The 21,973-nt window shown below is 36.7% G+C and overlaps 1 protein-coding gene across 1 annotated transcript; it reads right to left on the bottom strand.

Annotated features, from left to right (window-relative positions):
* Nucleotides 1–294: 294 nt before the first annotated feature.
* CNIH1 (cornichon family AMPA receptor auxiliary protein 1) lies at nucleotides 295–16,450 on the bottom strand. Its single transcript, XM_006920172.3, has 5 exons — nucleotides 16,246–16,450; nucleotides 11,955–12,023; nucleotides 7,868–7,980; nucleotides 6,669–6,812; nucleotides 295–4,603 (listed from the first exon to the last, which is right to left on the bottom strand). Exons 1-5 carry the CDS (start codon nucleotides 16,324–16,326, stop codon nucleotides 4,576–4,578), a joined length of 435 nt encoding a protein of 144 aa, XP_006920234.1. The 5' UTR covers nucleotides 16,327–16,450; the 3' UTR covers nucleotides 295–4,575.
* Between the last annotated feature and the right edge of the window lie 5,523 nt (nucleotides 16,451–21,973).

Genomic DNA, 21,973 nt, shown 5'->3' with positions numbered 1-21,973 from the left:
ATGCTTGACTAAACTACTTTAATACCAAGTGTAAGGCAAACATCAATCATTCCATAACAGAGAAACATGGTACTACTCAAATATAATTGTCCAATTAAGTTTAATAATATGTAATTTCCAACATTCTTGGAAAGTATCTTCTGTGCCTAACCTGTGGGATACTCCCTCAAAACAATAGGTGAGGGGAGACAGAGACAATCTAGAGTCCTGGTCATACTCAAGCCAGACTTAACGAGTTAGCTGCTGAAATTCAATTAACACAGATTCAACTATTATCCATAAACTACACAAAGAAACATTTGAGACGGTTTTTATTAAATATACAAAAGCAAAATAAATCAAGCAAACTCTAAGACGGCAGGACTACTTAGGGCATTTTCTTTGGACAGTGGTACAGCACCATTAACTTAGATTTTAATAAACCATGAACACAGATGGCTAACTACACTCTGCGTTTTCCTTAGTAGTTTCAGGGTCTACCCTGTCACCAATCTATTAAAATTTTCTTCTTCAGAATACATGAACACAGTAATCGAAGAAATGTAAATGTTTAGAAAAAGCATTGTGCAACAAAAACTTACTCTTTTCCATTTCAAGACATTCAATACATCTTCACTTCCACAATGTATATTAATGTAGAATAAAATCTTCACTCGGATCCCTTCACCAATTATTCACCTTATATAGTTAATACTGTTTTCCACACCAAGCAGAAGCAGCAGCAAAACTGTTCACTCCTTTTAGACATTTAGCTTCAGAATGCTCAATTTTAACCAAAATAAAATTGTGCTAAGAAAGTTATTCAACATATCCAGAAATACATTTTTTTTCTCTTGGCATCACCCTGGAATATTAGTTCAAAACCATCTTCTGAGCTATATTATTAATATCAGAGATCCATTAGTTAAAAACCATCTTCTAAGCTATACTGGTACCAGAGATTTATTAGCTGCTGGTCTGACTGCAGATCAATGACTGGTTTAAGCAAAAGAGCTTAAGTTATTAGTTATTTGAGACTAACATTATTAGGTTCCCCAAAAGGAAGAATATGAGTACTTTAGTGAACAATGCTAGACACAGTATCAATTTTTATCTTTCCTCTTTGAAAAGAATGTTTTAAAATATTTTTGCTGTCAGAATTTGATTTACAATTATACTGTACAATTGATTGAGAAATGCACATTCATGAGCATTAAATTGTATTAAAAAGTAAACTAGATATATACTTTTAAATACAGATCATTATGTGAATGGACTCAGTTATCACAATGCTATGATGTAGCCACGCCAAAAATGAAAGCCCATCCCCCTGCAGAGTATGAAAGATACACAAGTCATTATTTGCACCACACATTAACACTGATCATAAACATAACTAGAGGAAAAGAGAAAAGTTGTACCAGGGAAAATATCTGCTAGTTTCAAAGTATATCTACATCTCTATTTGCTTCCTAGGCAAATATCTGACATTTTCAAAATATGTTGATTTGAGGAGCAGAGAAGAGCTCTTAAGAGAACTATTAGTTTGGTCCTCAAGCTGAAAAATACTGAAAGGCTTTAAAAGAGACACATTGCAAACTGCCATGTACTTTGTTGTTTGGTGAAAGGCCATTATTATCTGGGTATCTGAACTTGACTGGTAGGTCTGGCAGTTCACGGTATAATGCATGAGGTTTTCTAAAATGCTTTAGTAGTACCTAATACATGTCAAAAGTGGGTTTCTGATCATTTCCTATCAACTCCTCCCCACCTTCTCATGGAAAATAATTCAAATTTCAAACAAATTAAAAATCTGTCTATAGCCTGGGACCCAACTCTCCTCCACCCTGGGGTACAGGGTAGGGAAATCAGCTAAGCACTATGAAAATCATCAAACATTATTAATAAAATTCAGATATCAGCATTCAAATAAATTTCTACCCCTATACCTCCTTAGTACTAAGGGGACATATTGCCATTATATAGTATTATGACTCAAGAGAATAACTTCTAAATAGACTACACTTGTTATATAAGATTTTTAACTCAGAAGAATCTACAGTAGTCATAGCAACAAAGAATTGTTAGTATAAATATAAACCACAGTGTGTTACACTAATGGTTTCTGAGAGTTGGAAAGCTTTTAAAGATAAATCAAAGCACATGACAACAATACTAATTGTAACAAGGAAAAGGAGTACCTAAATAAACAGCTGTTGCTGCACAGGGAGAAGCAGTTTAATATAAGCTGGGAAGGATTACAAATCTAGGCTAACTATGCCTCAGCTGGACCTGCAGAAATAACATAAGTCTACAGCTACCCAAAAATATTAATGAGGAGAACAAATTAAATTCAGAGCAAGGAAGAGTTAATGGGATATTGTCAAATGTACTTTGTTTCTTTCTCTTGGTAAGGGATTTAATTTCATAAAACATTAGAAAAGGTAAAGATGGGTAGATATTATGAGGCCATCAAGGTACTCAATCTTCTAAAAACTTACATGCCTAAGAATTAACAACCTACCACCAAGATGGGTGAACCTCACTGTCGATCATCTTTGAGGAATCAGCTAAGGACTATAAATCTAAATTCTGAAGCATGAGAAGGCAGCTTCCACAAATTGCAACCAATAAATCTTGCATTAATTCTGGAGAATATTCTGGAATAGATTATTAAAAGGATGTTTTTTAAAACTTAGAAAGGAATGTTTGCTAAGACAGCAAGGGCTTGTGAAAATACTGACAGGAATACGAAAGTAACAGCCCCAGGGAACTTATCTGGAGGACAGAAGACTTGGCCAGGTCTTTCATGATCAAAAATACTTGTGAACAAGAAAGAATAATAATAAGTGTGTGCTGACATAATTAGGTGGATCAGAAACTGAATCACTGCTCATACTCAAAGCATGAATATTCACTGCCTAGCAAGTGCTCAATAAATAATTTACTGCAACAACAGACCAAAGGTCAGATCCCTCAAGGCATTCTCCAGACTAGCAAAAACAAGGTCTTCAAAGCTTCTCTCATTATGAAATAAGACTCTCTTCAATCTTATGGTAGATCTATTCTCTTCAACGTACTCAACTCCATTACCCAATCGCAAAACGGTAACAGCTACTCTCCCAAAGGTGGGGAAGCATTTTTTCACTAATAGAAAGTAAAACAGCATCTAATTCGAGGGCTTCTTAGACTGCCACAAAGACATCCATAAACTCCCTTGATCATTATGTGGAATTTCTATATATTGGTTTTCTTTCATCCTTTAAGAAATTCTGAACCATGTGCACTATTTTCAACTGCCTTAACTTCCCCAACCCAAATAAAGCACAAAAACGCTTATAAAAACATGCAAGCCATAATTTACCTGCCTTACAAGAAGTAGCAAAAACTCAAATTTATAAGTCATTTTACCTTAAAACCTGCTGTTTCAAAAAGGAAAAAAAATTAAAACATTTTAAGTGCCACAATAATTTTTTAAATTAGTAAGAAAAATGATGATGCAGCACCATCAATGGTTATAAATTTTGTCAAGTGACAATAAAATGTAATGTGCTTAACCATTTAAAAATCTTCCTTTTTAAATCCAGACATGGTATTTAAAAAAACAAAAAACAAAAAAAAAACTCATCTAGTATTTTTTTCAAATTGAGTTATATGTCTTTATTATGGATTAAGCAAGTTTATGAAATAGCTATTTGTAATCTTTAAAATAATGCACTGAAAATTAGTCTTAATTTCAGAGTTTTATTGTATTGCACTAAAGGAACAGCAGGATGGTTATACAATTTTCTCTCATTCAGTTTTGTAAATCTAAGTACTTGCAAATTCTTAAGAATACCTTTACCACCAGATTAGAACAGTAAGTAGAATAACCAATTTCTTGATAACGTCTTACAAATTAAAATACATTTAAAATAGCTTTAAATGCATTCTTCATAATTCAGCATGTTTTTATATCATGTTCACTTATGCTTAAGAATTAAAGCAAGTATATTACTCTGATGGAAATATGGGAAATCTTTCATTCATGCAATATGCAGGGATAATACTCAAGTCAAAGAAAAAATCCCACCCTTACTTTTTTAATGTATCCATATTTAATAACCTACATGATAGATGAGGAAACCCATGAAGTTTCCCACATATCAGATATATATTTTCAGTTCATCAGAAGCACCTGATATCTACAGCTAATTTATAATTAGATGGCATTTCAATAAAACCAAAATGAGCCCTACATGTTCCTATAAACAAAAGCTTCCAATGGACTAAGGACAGTCTATAATTAATGCAATCATTCAAGGGACTATGGCTGTTCCTTAAGGAGTGCAAGTTCAAACCTGTCAATACCAGAGGTAATCATTTTATATTAATTTAAACATAATTCCATTTAAATTCTTTATCCGAGGATAACATATGAAAAGTCTTTCCACAAGCAAAAAATGTGGAAACATTTAAAAAATAAGGAGTCAATTTTTAAAGTAACTGATCAGATTCCATAGGCTACTCTTGGAAACAGGATCTTGCTGGATAGAATCTCTTCGTTTGGTGGCTTTTCGCATGCACTTAACTGGACCAATTCTTCTGTGTGTTGTTCTAAGAACTCACCAAAACATAGATCATGCTGAAAAGAAGAAAAAGGCTGTTAATTCAAACATTCCTAATTATAAAAGCTAAGAGCACCAAAAAGGTGAGTCTGCTTTATATAGCAAATGAGTTTCTAGTATCACATCATCACACAAACTAAAAAGACCAGTGACAAGTTCACAATATGGTTTTAATTTGCATTTATGGACTTTTGCCTACGGTAGGACTTGGCTCAGTGCAAATGCTACACTTGTCCCCTATTTCCTTTCCAATTTTAGCAAGTAGAACAGCACAGCTGAAAGCTTAATAGGGGATCAGAGCTTAGAGGAAAAAGCCAAAACAGTGCATTGCTCTGAAGTTGGGTCTAATAATAGGGGCAAGCATGTCCGGAGGGCTCGCTTCATGCCAGGCCCAGTTAGGTCTTTTATATATGACCTCGCTGAATCCTCTAAGCAGTCCTAGGAGGTAAGTATTATTATCATCCCCATTTTACAGATAGGAATGGTCAATTAAGGAACCTTCCCATTAGAGAAAAGCTCCAGGCAACAGCGATAGGGTTAAAAAAAGGGGACAAACAAGCAAAATAACCATTTGATTTAGGTTTAAGGAATGCCAGAAAATTCTATAGAAAGATGTGGGAAAGTGTAGTTCAAAAATGTATCTCTACATGGAAATACAAAGCAAGAAAGTAAGAAAACCCAATAGACAATTTAAAACAAACAAAGGCCTAAGTGCCACCATCTCCTGATGAACATTTTCCCCACAACAGCACATCTCCAAATTTATCATTTATCCAATCATTCATCTTTTTTTTCTGTCAACAAGTATGTTTTAAGTGCCTACTATATGCCAACACTGTTCCAGACATGGGTTACAGAAACTTAAAAATGAAAACAGGAATTAGAATGACACGTGGAATTTCACTTTTCAGAACATATTCACTATCTTTGTTTCATATATCAATAACATCTGTAGATACACTAAAGGATACTCATATTCAGTTATAACCTCAAAAAGCATAAAAAATAATGTTTTCCTAAATTCCAGTCTAGCACCTCACATATACTTTTCTACCATGGAAATTTATATGATGTAAAGAGAACTATGAATATAAACCTACCATCTAATAATTAGCAAGTTTTCAAGTAACAACTAGAGGGAATGGAAGCTATTATTATAATGATTTCATCTCATACAGTTAATTTCCTTCATATTTTGAAAATCAGGTGGAAAGCCCTCTCTGGTTGAAAATATATCAATAAAAGATGAAAAAAGTGTATTTATTTAGCTTCAAGAAAAATTGTAATTCCACACCTTACAGAGTTCTTTTTTAGTTTTAATAAGCAGCCATTTTATCTCACCTACAGTACACTTAGAGGAGTAGGTTCTCAAGTAGGGCCAATTTTGCCCCACAGGAGACATTTTTGGTTATTATGACAGGGAGAAGGGGTGCTACTGGCATCTAGTGGGTAGAGGCCATGGATGCTGTTCTAAATATCTTACAATGCACAGGACAGTTACCTACAACAAGATTTATCCAGCCCAAAATGTCAACATTGCTGAGGTTGAGAAACCCTGGCCTAGAAGAATGACATGAGTCCATCACAGTAGAAAAGGAGAAAAATCAATAATTGTACTATCCTGTTTCTTTCATTCATCCCATTTGGATCAAGCAAACCAGCAGATAAAGGGCAGAGCACATAGTTTATGAAGAATGATAAAAGAAAAACTAAACACAATCTGGAGACTGAAGTAAGCAAACTTTGCAAACTCACCAAGCCACATCTTCCCAATAGCATCACTCTGCCATAAGAATGAGGACTGCCCTTCACTCACTGGATGAGTCTGAAAACTTAGGAAGCAGAATCCTTGCCCAAACTATCTGCCCTGACAGCATGCTAGTTGGATGTTTTGCTAAGTACCAGTGTATTCCTAGTCAATGTGCATGAATTCGCTGGTGTGTACTATGTCATTACCAGTTACCACCATTCAAGACACTGAGTTATTCTTCAAGTGGATTCCAAGGTGTTAAGACCATAATGCCTGCAAATTTTTTAGGTGGCAAAGTAAAATCATATTTTAATTTTATTTTTTAAACTTACCCATATAGGTAGTAAAAAAATGCTAGAAGATAAAAAGCTAATTTGCACCACCCTTCTTTCTGACAATATGCTAAAATATCTGCATTCATGATGGTTGTAGGGTCATAGAGTCCTGGTCCACTCATCACTGGTCTACTCATATACCTGTAATAAAAACAGTCTATTAGTCACTCAGAAAGGGAGCAAACTTTTGAGAGAGGAAGGAGGGCTTTTTCCTAATATTTGATACGATGAGAGGTGGTCCACATAGAGAATCATACTTTTAATTACAGACTGAATTCTTTCCTTTTATCATCTTAATTTTAAAACTAGAGCCCCTAAATGAGCAGAACAGGACAGCTAAACAAGTCATATCTGATCTCCTCTATACTTTATTGGAAATCTAACAGGAATAACTATAAAAAGAAAATAAGACTTTAACATAATTTTAGACTTACAGAAAAGGTACAAGAACACTTCACCCAGATGTTCCAAATGTTCACCTTTAACACACTTGCTTTATCCTTCTTTTTTCTCATTCTATCTCTAATTATACATACATTTCTTTAACCATTCCAGAGTCAGCTATGGTTGTGATACCAGTTATACACCTAAACACTTCCTCAGTATATAGATCCTAAAATCAAGGGCAATGAGATTTTTACATGCCTATTTAAAACAAAAAACTATACAGATAAGAGAGAACTTTTAGAAGTTATGAAATATGAATATCTTTTAAAGTAGCCAAATTTAAAGTCATAAAGTAAACATGGAGAAAGAAGTTAGGTACACATTATACATATAGATTTACATCAAGTTCAAAGACAGGCAAAATTAATCTAAGTTTTTAGAGGTCAATGGTTCTCCTTGGGATGGGGCACAAGGGAATCTTCTGCAGGGCAGGAGATTGTATGTCTCAATCTGGGTGGTGATTTGACTGGTGTATATGTATGTACAAATTCATTGAGCTGTATACTTTATAGACTTATACACATTATTATATGTAAGTTATACCTCATTTTTTAAAAAACCTCTTTAAAGAGTAAGCTCCGTAAGAGGTTATTTTAAAACAGTTATTTGTTCATCTACTTGATTTTTAAAATAAATGCCAACTAATTTTCAGTTTTCATTTCGGTGACTAACATGTAAGAAAACCATATCGACCATAGTACAATTAAAATTTAATTAAGAAAAATATTAGAAGTATATCTAAATATTACCTCCAAATATGATATGCCAAGAGGGGCATATTGAGACCCAGTGTAAGCCACTCTGCTGCACAAAGAAACATGACACAGAAGAAAGCATGGATGAGGTACTCTGGAAGTACGAGCTGGAAGAAAAATACAAGTCGGTCATCAAAATGCCTGGGCATTAAGTCAAATGCTAATTTGGAAAGCAGGTGGCAACCAAGTTTCCATAGTGAAAAATCACTGTTTTCAAAGAATCAAAGATAAAGGCGCTACTGAGTTTTATTCCTATATTTACCTTTTTACCAAAAGCAAGATTACAAGCAAACTGACCAGAGGATATAGCTTGCACTAAAAGAATTAAGGTAAAACTTAAAATTTAAAACTCAAATTCTCATAGCAACAGATTACATTATACAAAGTTACCACCCAGATTGTTCAAACACAGTTCTTTGCTAATCAATTGGAGTGCTTTTTTCTTTCCACCATTCAACAATGATAAAAATACAAAAATGAGATATCTGATCACATGCAACATGATATAACAAAAATCCACACACACACAAAAACACTCTCCTATAGAAGTTTATACATTAGTGTTTTTAAGTCTTTAACATAAACCAGGAAAGCTACATATACACTATTTAGCAACCCACATCACATTTAGCACAAAAGTAATTTTTCAATGGAAAGCCAACAGCCAATAATCTCAGCACAGTCAGGGAGGAAAGAATGCTAATATGCACTAATGCAAACGATGTGCTTTCTGCAATGTAGGAGGGAACAGACTGAGTTCTGACCCATGAAATTGGAATTTTCCCGTTCCTGAGCTTCCATTCTTACATGGCCTTCCTGTTTCTTTAAGCCGGCTTTCCAATGAAATGCTACAGACAGGGCAGATCTGTAGAAGCTCAGAACTCAAGAACAAAATAAATCATTTGATAGTAGGTAGTATTAAATGAGGAAAATTAATTCAAGCAAAATGCTTTTTATAAAATGAACAGGAGTTAATGCTTTATTTTAAATTATCTTTCTTATTCTTAAGGTTTCAGCCTAATGACTTTGTTCAATAGAAATACCAACATCTTTCATTACAAGTTTCAGCCAAAGGACTTCCTACAAGTCACAGCTGCAAAGTCAGTTTCCCAAAAGTCTGCATCATACCCAATTAAAATTACATGAATCCTCAACATAATCAGATCTTTCCTGAGGGGAAACCATAGCTGTAGAAACATTATAGTTACACTCCATATTCAAGCCCGTTTTCTAATACTCCCAAATTACTTTTTCCAATTTAAAGGTATAGAGAGAAGTCCTTCATGAATACTATTTTAAATGAAATCCCAGTAAAACCAACTAACCTATACTACTAACCAGATATTTTCTACAAACTTAAACACTATACTAACAAACGATAAACTCTGCATATGTTTATAAAGTTGTAACTAACATGAACCTTTAAGCCAACATTTATTGAACATCACAGTTAAACACCTACACTAAATAAGAAAATGGCCATAGGAAACCTCTGAAACTCAGTGACTACAACCAGGACAAATCAAGAAAAATAGACATTAGGATTTCCATTAGGGCTGCTGTTCACAATCCTATTTTAAATTATGAACTTTTTCTTTAAAAAATAATAAGCCTATTTCAGCCCTCTGAAAGCCAACTGATATCTCATAATATAAATTATTACCCAAATTTTCATCCTATACTTACAAGCTGAGGTATGGGGAGAGAATGATTTGAAAGTATGATCTCCATTGCCTTAAACAATATACTTTACTAAGAGTGAAAATAAAGATAATCCACAACTCTACCAGTTCTAATATGAAACAAATACCATGCTCTCACTTCTCAAAAATAGGTCCAGAACTTTTTATTACATACCTCTTATAAAAACCAGTCCTCTCTAATCATTCCAATCTATTAATAATGAAATTTTCCCCATTAAGTGGTACAAAAATTATCCCATTTAGGAATCAACATTTACACAAAAACTAGTATCCAGAAAAAATACAGCTGAAATGAGTACTTAAACATGCAAATCATAATATTCTCTAATTAAGGTTCACATTTTTTAAAATAATATTTGTCTTCCCCCATACTTTGGCAGAACTGTCAAAACAAATTTTTAATAGGGAAAACTGTCAGATGCACTGCTATTAGGCCAATTATTAGCACCCTATCCAAAACACAATTTATGATTGTATAAAAACCTTCCAACCTTCTGTAGCATTAGGATGTCCCAAGCATGTCTCTTCTTAGTGAGAATTTCTTTCCATTAAGAAAAGGCAGAAATCACACATTAAATGTTAAAATGAAATTAGTCCCTCTTAAATTCATAGTAAATTTGGAAAACTACAAGAGTTTGAGCTTAAAAATCAGGCTACCTGGGTTCGAATTCTAGCTCTACTCTAGCTGTGTGACTTTGGGCTAAGTACTTTAGTATCGCTAAACCTCAGTTTGCTCTCCTATTCATGAAAATGACACTATACCTACTTCAGGATTGTCATGAGAACTGAATGGAAAAAAAAAAAACTAGATAAAGATGCTTGGCACAGAGCCTGAAACCCAGGAAAACCCTCATCTAATTTTAGCTAATACTATCCTCATCATTTGGCTTTTGTAGTAATGAAAAGCCAAAGAAGATAGAATACGATTATTAAACAGATGTCAAAAAAAGAAATTTCAGCTTGTAAATTTCTTGGTAACAATTAGTTTCAAAAGTAAGTTAACATGTTTTCCAATGAACTTTCCAAGGAGAAGGCAGATTCATCTTATTTTGTTTCATAACAGCAGAGAAACAGCTAGGAAGTTAATACTTTTAAATGGACCTACATCAAGTCTTACTGTAACAGTTCTTTAAAGACAAACTAGAAATCTATTCTACCATTCATATTTATCTAGGAAACAATAATAAAGTAGCAAACTAACTTTATAGATGCTTTTCCAAATAAAATCTCTCTAGCATGCTAGTGCATTATGGTTTTAGACAACTAAAGTCTACACAAGTTCTCATCATTATTTTTAAAATGAATTATTGTACTTTACTTCCTGAAAACCTATCCACTGTTTTCTTACAAACAACCTTTCAGTTTCTGACCAGTTACATAAAATCAAACCTACAGACTAAAGGAGAATCATTCTAAATGAGAAAACTAAATGAAGTCAAAAATATATATAGAACCCCTATGCACAATGGAGCCACATTATAATTAAATCCATCAGAGCTCAATGTAAGACAAGTCTGTTTTAGAAATTTAGAGAGGATATATATTAGAAATAACTATGCAGACATTTGTATACAAATTGTTATCTACAAAATTCAGAGAGCATGGAAGTCCAGAGGTCAGCATTACACAGGATTCCAGATCCTAAGAACAATTATCCAACTTAAAAGGTTCTGAAAAAACATCAGCTGAAAAAGTGAATTAATTCCATAATGGACATAACCAAAGTTTAAATTAGATAGGGTACTAAAGACTCCACTTGCAGACTATGTCAAAGTAAGTCACAACAGGAGAATAAATCTTGTCTATTAAAGTCATTTTATGTTAACCAACTGCCAAACAATGCACTAAATAATTTAATATAGAAGTGCCTATGAATATAACATTTTTTTAATGCATAAGCATTTAACAGCTTTCCCTGTGGGCCAGCAAGCAAACATTTGCATAAAATATGAAATTTCAAGAAATCATAAACCTCAACAGGCATATGAACAAGCACAGTGAACAGAACATTTTACAGATACAAATGCCCTAACCCTCCCCATGATATGAATGTAGCATTAAAACATTAAACTAAAAAGCAGTACACACCTTTAATGCAATTTTGACTCTTTTAATCTTTTTGACTTTTTCAACTGTCTTTGGCCGACAATGTAAAAAGCAGATTGGAAGATTGTTAGTATGACAGCTGACAAGATCACCAGTAGATTAATAATAGTCAGAACAGTCAAGCAGGACAGGAAAAAGAATATATTTTTTAATTCTGCCTACTTCGAAAAGTACAAATATATCATGCTACTGAGAATATTGGCCATTTTCAAAACATCAAGTTAAAAGCAAAAACGGTTTAAAAATCTAAAGAAAAATCCAATATAACTTACAGGATTCAGGGTATTACACTGGTCTATAGGATTCTTGTAATCAGTCTTCAGCTCATCAAATGCTATAATCTAAAGTAAAATTAAAATAGTTAGGACCTCTCGCTTTAATAAAAAGCAGCAACAAACTGACCCCCTCATTGAATAATTGAATGAAGTTAATAAAACAAAAGCAAAAGTGTACCAACATTACAAGTACCAATTTAAATTCAATATGTGCTAATATGTAACTAGAAACAGATATAAGAACTGAAAACACTTTTATATTATCACTTAAATGATCTGATACCACTGTGGTAAATATCTTCAATTTTCAACTTTTTCAATGCTGCTATCAAGTTACTTTTTCAACTTAAAATCTTTCCCCACCCACGACTATTCTCAAAATTCCTCTTTATCTTAAAAAAACCCTCTTCCTACGTCAACTCCTCTCTGTAAGTTTCCCTCACTCCCTTGAACAGAAATAAGTGCCTATCTACCCAATCTTCACACACAGGGCTTTATAATGCTGCCAATATGGCATTTCTCACAAGGGAGCACAGTATTTATGTACAGGTTTGTGTCCCCCAACCAGACTGTGCCCGCAGGGTGAAGTGTTTTTAAGCATCTATGCATGCCCCTCCCTTGTCACAGTGTTCAGTGGGACATTACAGATGGACTCACATGCTTCAATTTGTTCCCATTTGTGCCCAAACACATACATTCCAAAATCCTGCTTCAATCTGGAAATGCAAGAAATTATCTCAGAATAGAGAAATACTAGGGATTATTCAACTTCATGGCCAGGACCGCTACAGTAGGGCAGTTTCTACACAGGACAAAAAGCCCCAACTGGGGGTCCTAGCCAGCCCATGTTCTTGCTGCCAAGCACCCTGGCATGGGCTCTGCACCAGGCTCTGTACCCAAGGGCTGGCAGTTCAGGAGGCAGGATTCTTGTGCCCCAAGCGGCATCTTGTTCCAATTCACCAAAGGCACCAAATAGACAAGAGCAGAGCTCTGTTCAAGGCCACTATAAAAGTTATCAGTCTTTCCTCCTTTTGTGTCCTATGTATATTCCTACTGCATGCGAGTCAATTTCATCTGGTCACCAAGCTGAAGACTGAACAAGGGTAAGCCCGGGTAAGGCCAGATTCTCACAGCCTGATGAGTGAAAGTTATAAATGTGATAAGGGGGAAAAGATCGCATCCACTTAAAATACCTGGCAAAAATGCTTTTTGTTCAGACTCTGGAGAAATGTTACTTTAACATTTAGGGTCACTAAACACAGAACTTCAAAGTTGAAATGTACTAAAAAATAAAATAGGGGCAATGCACCACTTTGTGGCATTAAGTCAGGTGTCAAAGTAAGAGCCAAAGGCACCAAGTTTATGGGGGAGCTATTTTAATTGCTGCCACTGGTACTCACCTGCCCTCCCTCTGGTGGGTTACAAATAGTATTTTTATACGAGTGAGTGTTACTCCATGGAGTCATATATTTCTAGCTTTTAACATGTTGGTTTATTTCCCTGTTGAAGTACTTAGCTTAATAAAAAGATAATTTTTTTAATTTCTAGAATTTTATAAAATTTACCCACCTGACCTAATAAAAATTCTAACTAAAATAGGAACAGAAAGAAAATAATTAAACATTAAAATGTAAACTCCATGAGAGCAAAGATTTTTGCTATGTTCACTGCCAGGCCTACAATAGTGCCTGGCACATACTTAAGTATTCAAACAATATTTACTCAATATAAAAAGAGAAAAGAGAAAACAATAGCTCTATGCTTTAAAAAAGCACGCAACTCACCAAAAGGCATTTTTCCTTTGCTAATGAACCCTGACACAAAGAAATGTTAAAAATATAAATGTACAATTAGAAGAGACTAATTTCTGATTACTTATGAACATTATGAGTCAATTACCTGATATCAGTTGTAATATATCCCCAACTCATTTGGGTAATAAAGTTCAAGACAAGTACCATGATTGCAAATTACCTGCCTATAACAAGATCCAATTTAATAACAGAGCATAGAACTTAGATTTTAAAACTAATCTTTTTTTGATCGAACATTTTCTTCAGATGATTTCAAAGGAACTTTAATTGAGTATGTAGCTGAATGGGTTTGTTTGAGCGCTGTAAGGTAGTTTTCAAAACTCTTCTGAAAAGATTCTTAAACTAGCAGTACTTAAATCTTTTGCAACAATGCATCTGGACAAAGATGTTCACAAAATTTTCCACAGAAGTGCAAAAAAATAAAACAGATATATCCCTAAAGATATCACACTGCACAATTCAGAAACCTTCAAATTTGATGCACATTTTTAGGGAATGACTTCTGCATTTTTAGCTTTTAAATAAATCTGTGCTCCAACTCTATTCTCCACAGAGCATCAATCACATGAATTAAGACTAAACTAACAGATGTAACCATGAACATAAAAAACATCCTCCAAACAACAATTAATGTTAACAGGATTTTAATTTATGCTTGAAATTTCCAAATGAGTGTTCTGACAGATACTAAAACTAACTATGAAAATAAACTAACAGTTATTTAGTTGATAGAAAAATTAAAACTATTTATTTAGAAGTTTTAATTTGTTCCCAAAGGATGCATAATCCTCTGAACTAATAAGAAATCCCTAAAGATCAAAGCTCTTCACTAATCTATGGAGTACACTATTTTTTTTTTTTTAATTCTCTAATAGGACTTAAAATTATCTACCTCACCCAGATAGATTCATTTCAAAACTAAAACTAAATTGCCCATTTTTTAAAAGTGCAGTTCAGATTTACCTTAAACTAAACATAACCTGGTTCAAAATGTAAAAAGGCCATCCACAGCTCTAAGAAGCCTTACCACCTCAGAAAACAAACAACACCCATCAAGCAGGAAGCCACTTAAATCCACATCTACAGATGGAAGGGATCCACACATTTCAGTTTCAGCGGGGGCTAAGATGGAGCTAGTATGCACCCCAAATTATCTTTTATTGTTCTTCCACCAGAGAAGAGCCTAACATGCTCTTCAAGTTATCAATTTCTACTGATGAAAATTTTGAGGGAGCAATTGTTTAACAGCCTATTCCCCACTACAAAACCAGTTATGTTCTAAAATAATTATAAACATAGTCACCCTCTTTAGCAAAAGGGAATAGATTTGTGATACCACTCTAGAGATTTCTGTTAAGATTTTTTTTTTGCATAAGACACTGATGCCTTTTAAATGACTCTGTCCCTCTATGTGCACAAATCCTTGTTAGGGGAATAAAACCTGACTTAAAATTTATATGAGAGTGAACATGCCCAATCATTCAAATTACTAGACTACAAGGGGAGGGAGAGCAGGCAGAAGCAAATATAAGATAAATTTTTAATGAATGCTCATTTCCAGAAGGCTGCTTCTAATTTTGTGTTAGATTAACAGGACTCCTTAAAAATCTCCTGTAGAACTATATCACAGGAAACGAACTTGTTCCTTCCTGGGACCAGTAAGGATGTGCTTCTAACATGCAGCATGGTGTTAGTAAAAGAAAAAAGAAAAGAAAAAAAAAATACCCCACAGAAGCTCAGGTTTTTCAGGATTTTAAAAACACACAGGTGGCTAGAAAGACTTTTTTGAGAAACGCTAGAGGCCAAAGTATGATTTAGGGGGAAAGTTCGAATTTGCGGTCAACAAAGTAATCAATCCGATCTGCATCACAGTTCACAAGCATACAAGAATCCGAAAAAAAAGTGATTCTACTTGAACACCCAACAAGTGCTGGGAAAGTATTTGGAAATTCGTCTAAAGTTATAACTATCTCATTTGGGTTATACCCCTGAGGAATCCTGAAAAGAATGGCAATTCATATTAAATAACAATTTGGAAAACTTCATTTCCGCTAAGTACACAGCTGCCTCTCTGCGCCTTGACATCCTCCCGCGGGTGTGGGGATGCGGGACTGAGGGCCGGGCTGCGGGCCGGGCCACGGTCCGCGCCAGCGAAGCGCTGTCCCACAGGGCCGGTCAGGACCTCGGCCGCCCCACCCGGCGGGGAAGCAGCATTGGCGGGCGCGGCGCCCCCGGGGGCCGAGAGGGCGCATCCATCCCGACACCGTACGCCTCTTCTCGGCTCCTCGGCGATCCGCAGCCCCCGGCAGGCGGACGGAGGGCACCGACCTCTCGCCGCGCGGCCAGCACCGCCCCTGCCCCGCCCCATCCCCCGGCGCGGACCTCAGTGGCCGTCGCCACCCCGATCGCGGGCCAGGAGCGAGAGGAGGCTACGCCACTGCCTCGCCCGCCCTCCCCCGGTGCCGGCTACTCACGTGCCAGATGGCGAAGAAGATGAGGGCGGCGGTGAGCAGCAGCGCCAGCATGTAGCAGAAGGCCGCGAATGTGAACGCCATGGCCGGGGAGGAGAAGGGAGCAGCGCCGGTGCCAGCGGAGAAACGCGGCGCAGGGCCCTCTGGGTAAAACCATTCACTTCCCCCGGCCACAGCCTAGACCGACGCCGCAGCTGCCGCCGCCGCCGCCGCCGCCGCGCCGCCCGCCCTCCCTCACAGCGCGCCTGCGCTGTGGCCCAGGTGCGTCGGCGCCCTCTGATGGCAGGAGTATGCATAGCACTACATTGTCCGCACAGCAGATTTTTTTCCTTCCTTCCCTTGTTAATTCTTTGAACGAATATTTATTGAATGAGTGCCTAGTATGTTCCAGGTGCTGTGCTTCTCCTTCGAGATACAAAGATGAGTAATTTAATACTTGCATTGAAAGAAGTCAGTATAGTGCCGGAAACAAACCTAAAAAAATCATTACCGTATTGTATCCCTGTTAACGGAAGTCTGCGGAATGTTATGAAAGGTCAGAGAAGGGCACGCAGCCCGCCCCGGAGCGTTCAAGGCAGGATACCTAGAGTAGATGTTTCTTAAACTGAGGTTTACATGATGAGTAGAAGTTGTCCATGCAAAAAGGTGGAATTAGCAGCCCAAGGAAAAGTTTCAGCATGGGCGAAGGCAGAGAGATGAAAGAAAGAAAAAAAGAGCTGCGTTTAAAGTGAAATCACCAGCAGTTCTAAATTAGTGGAACATAGGGCAAGCCAGTGTTGAGAGTTAGAAAGAGGTTAGCCAGGGTTCACATCATAGATGTTCTTGTATGCATGGTTAAGGAGCTCAGACTTCATATTCCATAAGCCCGTTTTTCAAACTGTTTTGCTCACAATTCTAAAGATCCATGGGTGCTTTCCCTTCTGTTTTGTTGTTGTTGTTTTGCTGTTTTGTTTTTAATGCTGGTTGTAACCCACAAAACTGATTTCACCACTTGCTAACTGATCGCTGTAGATGGAAGTGGAACTCACTGAAGGCTTTTAAGAGAGGGACATATTTAGATTTGCATTAAAGATCGCTCAAACTAGCAAATTGTATAGCGAATGGTTTAGAAGTAGTCTATCAGTATTGTCCAACAGATTATCTTCAGTGGTGGAAATTTTCTTTATCTGCACTGTTCTAAGACAGTAGCCACCAGCACATAGGGCTATTGAGCACCTGTAATGTAGCTAGTATGACTGAAGAATTGAATTTTAAATTTTACTTATTTTATTTGATTAAAATTCAAATAGCCACATGTGGCTAGTGGCCCACAGCAATGGTCCAGGCAAAAGTGGCTATGGCTCTGACTAAAGCCATGGAAGCCAGGAGAGAAAAGAGTGAACATATTTGAAAGTATTTGGGAGATAAGCTCAGGAGGACTTGATTGATTGATCGAACACCATGGTGAGAGAAAGGAAGGCGTCCAAGAAGACTTATTCAGTACTACAGGCCACAGAAGCATAGCAAAATACAGCACTGGCAATATTTGTCAAGGAGAACTCATAATCTAATGAGGGGCAGATGCAGTCTCCTAGTCTCAGGGGAAACAGTTTTTGGGTAATTGTCCAAATTGAACCATGAGATTCAGCCCCCTTATAAATGTATCCCACTGCACTAGGTACTGAAGAGGGGGCAACTGGGCAAAGCTCCACCTAAGGAGGACAACATCCCCCTGCTGACCACAAAGATTCTTTGTCTCTCTGAGAGTTTGAATGTGATATATACAAAGACCCTTGGCAATGGAAGGACATATGGGGAGACACTAGAGAGAGAGCAGTCAACAGAATCCAGGAGTAAACAGAATTCCAGAGTAAATTGGAACCATAAATAACATATGTATGAGTAGATCAAAATCATGTCTAAGCAGAAGTAAGATAGCTAGCTATAGCTACTTTCCCCATAGGAGTCTGCTTCTATTCTTAAACAAAAATTGAAAGTTATTAAAAATCAATAATCATCAAAAATTTAATATGTTCACTGCCTGGTTGCTATTTGTATCTGTTCATGTCTTCTTAGGCCAACCTCATTAGACCCTGAAACATCAAAGAACATGACTCTATGACTCTTAATTGAGAGTCCAGTAACTCCACTGGCTTGGAAGACATTTTGAAAAGAGCAAATTTTTGCAGATATATAAGTCTTGGAGCACTGGAGGTGCTATTCGGCTAGTGCTGAGTATCATTCTCAGTACTTCTACGTGTGGTCTTTAGGATCCATAGTGAGTGCATGGGTATCTGTTTTAGCATTTGGTTAATCTTTGAATTTCACACTCTTTTGTGCTTAATCTTTAAACTGTACACTTAAAAAATTTTTGTACAGTTATTAGAAAGTTTGTAATTTTTTAAGTAAAAGTTTATAATTTAAAAATAACCCATTTCCCTCCAGTTCTATTGGACTAGCTCCATTCTGTTTCTCAGAGGGGGCCACAAGCTAGAAGAACAGTAATGAAATTCTACTTCTCACCTTCAATGTTACCAGTACTCTCACCTTCAGAAGCCAGGTGTGGGGCAGGTGCCAGTCCAGCTATGCAGCACATTGCGATGCACTGGACTGTGTGCAATGGTGTGGCCAGGGCTGAAGGAAACTAACAAGGGAAGGTGCAGTACTCTGTGGCCAGCAACAGCCAGGAGCCATTACTACCCACAGGCCCAAAGGGTTGTAAAGAGAACTGAATCTGAATTCATAATGTGAGAGTAGCTATGAGGAAGGGCTATGGTAAAGGGAAGTCAAATTGGTTTTGAGTAAGCCAAAGCAGTGAGAATGAGAAAAGATTAAGAAGTAGATGGCCAGATGGTTCAACCGCAGGAACATGGAACTAGACAGGAAGATGCTTTATTACCCTAATGGCAGAGGATCAACAAACTTCTGCATTTGGTGTAATAACCAGAAAATTATCCATGCAGCTAGAACTGGGTTCCAGTTCCTGAGCCATATTCCATATTCCAATGAGGTACCACTATACAGCCATCCCTGGGTCAATCTCTTCATTATCATAAGTAATTTCACAATAAATCCCATGACTATAACCAGATTAAAATGAATACCCAGAAACTTCAACACGGAATGTGTGCTACCAATATAAAAAAAATTATATAACCTCACTGAGAAAAATAAAAGACCTAAATAAAAGATTTTCTTTGACTGAAGTTTAAAGAGATGTCATTTACTCCCAAGTCAATTTATATTACCACTATTATAATCAAAATCTCAATGAATTTTTGCACAAAATTATTTTAAGTTTCACCTTAAAAATACATGAAAATATCAAAGAAATATCTGAAAACAAAGAAAGGTGAAAATAAATTAGTCTTATGAGATTTGAAAACATTTTATAAAGCTACGATAATTTTAAGTCTGATTGAGGCATAAAAATCAGTAAACATATCAATGTTAGAATAATTATTCTAGAAAAAGACCCAATTCCATATAAGAATTGAATATTTTTTAAAGGAGGCATCCCAATTATTGAGAAAAAAATATTTTGGTGATGTTAAAATCTTTGTTGAGGTATATTAATAATTTAAATTCTCTCTTTATATCATAAAAATGGGGCTCCAAGGAGAAAGAAGGAACTGACAGGTTTTCTTATGTGTTGAAGCATTTGGCAAAATTGCTAGGCATTTGATTAATCTGTTGTGGTATGTGGGGAAAAAACAGCAATGAATACATTGAAAACTAAGAAAATTGGCGGAAGTGATCATCATTAAAGTAACACAAAAGTTGTAGAAAGAGTAATTGTGAAGACACCCTGAAAAGCCTTCCAAAGATCCAAAAGATGACCCTCAGGAAAGAACCATCATTTGAATTCCTGCCCCACTCTTGGAACTCGCGGCCAGTCAATGTTAAATAGAGAAGCAATGACATCCAAAAGAATAGCAACCCACTTATCAGCAACTTGAGCAAGTGTGCAAAGAAAGAAATCAATCAAGGAGAGTATAGTCAATTTGCTGTGGGCGGGTCACAGAAGGTAACATCTTTTCTGTCTCCTTCCTCCCCTCTCCAACACCAGGGGGATAAGGGAAAGTGGCAGTGCAAGAGGGCAGGACATGAGGACAAGAGTCCCACACCATCCTTCCCCCAGAGCCACAGGTTTATCCTGTGCCAAGGGAGAGAAAGGGCTGCAAGAAAATATGAGGTTGATATTTTTAAATGAACAGGAAAAGCACTTTTAACAACCAAGCAACTGAAATATTATGGAAATATTATATCAGCAAGGAAGCTTTCTAACCAGAGGAAAAAGAGAGGTTTGACAGGGAATAGAGAGTTTTTGAAAAACAACCAAAAATTGTAACACTGTTTCATTCGACAGACCAGTTACATAATTAGAAAAAAATATCAGATGGTGGTAAATGCTGTGCAGAGAATTAAAACAAAGTTGATGTGATGGTAAGTATGTTGCTGACCTTAGGATGGATGATCAGGAAAGGACTCTGTGAGAGGCAACATTTAAGCTCAGTTCAAAATGAAGGAGCCAGAAGAATATGTGGGGAGAGAAGATATGAGCAATCTTCCCAGGAGGAAGCTTACAGCTGCTTAAAAGGCCTGAGCTTGATATGTTTGAGAAACAAAAATAAGCCCAGCATGGCTCAGGTGTAGTAGACTAAGAGAATAGGAAAAACTGAGATCAGAGAGGTATGCAGGAGCCAGATCTGAGAGCTGCACCCTCCTTGATGGCAGCAAGGAAAAATGCATATTTCTTGTGGTCCAGATATGAACCCTGTTCAAGATGCCAGTCTGGAGAAGCAAGACGACTTAACAACTACAACAGAGAAAAAACTACTAGAAGCTAAGAGCTGAGGGAGCATCATAAAGCCTTCAGCCATAGGAGGCATGGCCCAAGTCAAGAGACCTGTAGCCCAAGTCCCCACTGGAGGAATGGGCAGGTAATCACAAAAGTGCTCCATGGGGGGAAAGAGCTGGCATTTGACATTGCTCACATCTCTAAGGTCACTCACCCAGATTATATCTGTACCAGGTTAATAAGCCTTTTCCTGCTCCCTTACGTTGTCCCTCCTTCTCTGATCCCACTACTAGAGCAAGGCAGAGCAATAATAAGGGACAGAACACACCCCATTCCCCCTGGTGGGTTTCCCAGCCTGCAGGATAGGTGAAGGAGGTGAAGTGGGGGAAAGGCAGGGTGGAGAGAGGAAACTTTAAATAAAATAAGATGTTGAAGTTTTGACATTAGACTGGAATTCTTATTACCAGAAAAAAAATGAATATAATTTATATATTTTTTGCAATTATCTTTTAAATTCATAATTCCATAATTCTTAAGAGAGACCAGAAAAAACTATGGGGCCTGAAAATTCCTCCAGACACAGGGAAAAAGAAAATAAAAAATGTCAGAGCAGAAAGAGCTTGACCCTACCTCAGAAAGATGGGACTCTGAAGTGTCCATGGATGAAAGGAATCTAAAAGGCAGGAATGTGTCTCTTTGATTTGGGACTCCACCATTCAGCTACTCTCTGCTCGCCTTTTTCATTCTTTACTGCCCCGCCTGGTGTTCTTTCCCTCTGCTCTGTAGGTTGCACATGGCCTCTTCTACATCTAATGGCATTCTTCCAAGTTCAGCTCTCACTGCTAACTGCCTCAAGAGAATGAGATTGTTTTCCCAATGTCAGGAATTGAATCAAGACCCAGCTCATTGGTGCCAGTCAAGCAACATCATACAGGCTGGCTGCCCTTGGGT

The sequence above is a fragment of the Pteropus alecto genome, unplaced genomic scaffold (genome assembly GCF_000325575.1).
Source record: "Pteropus alecto unplaced genomic scaffold, ASM32557v1 scaffold86, whole genome shotgun sequence".
In the NCBI taxonomy this organism is placed as follows: domain Eukaryota; kingdom Metazoa; phylum Chordata; class Mammalia; order Chiroptera; family Pteropodidae; genus Pteropus; species Pteropus alecto.
This window is presented reverse-complemented; position numbering and strand designations above follow the sequence as displayed.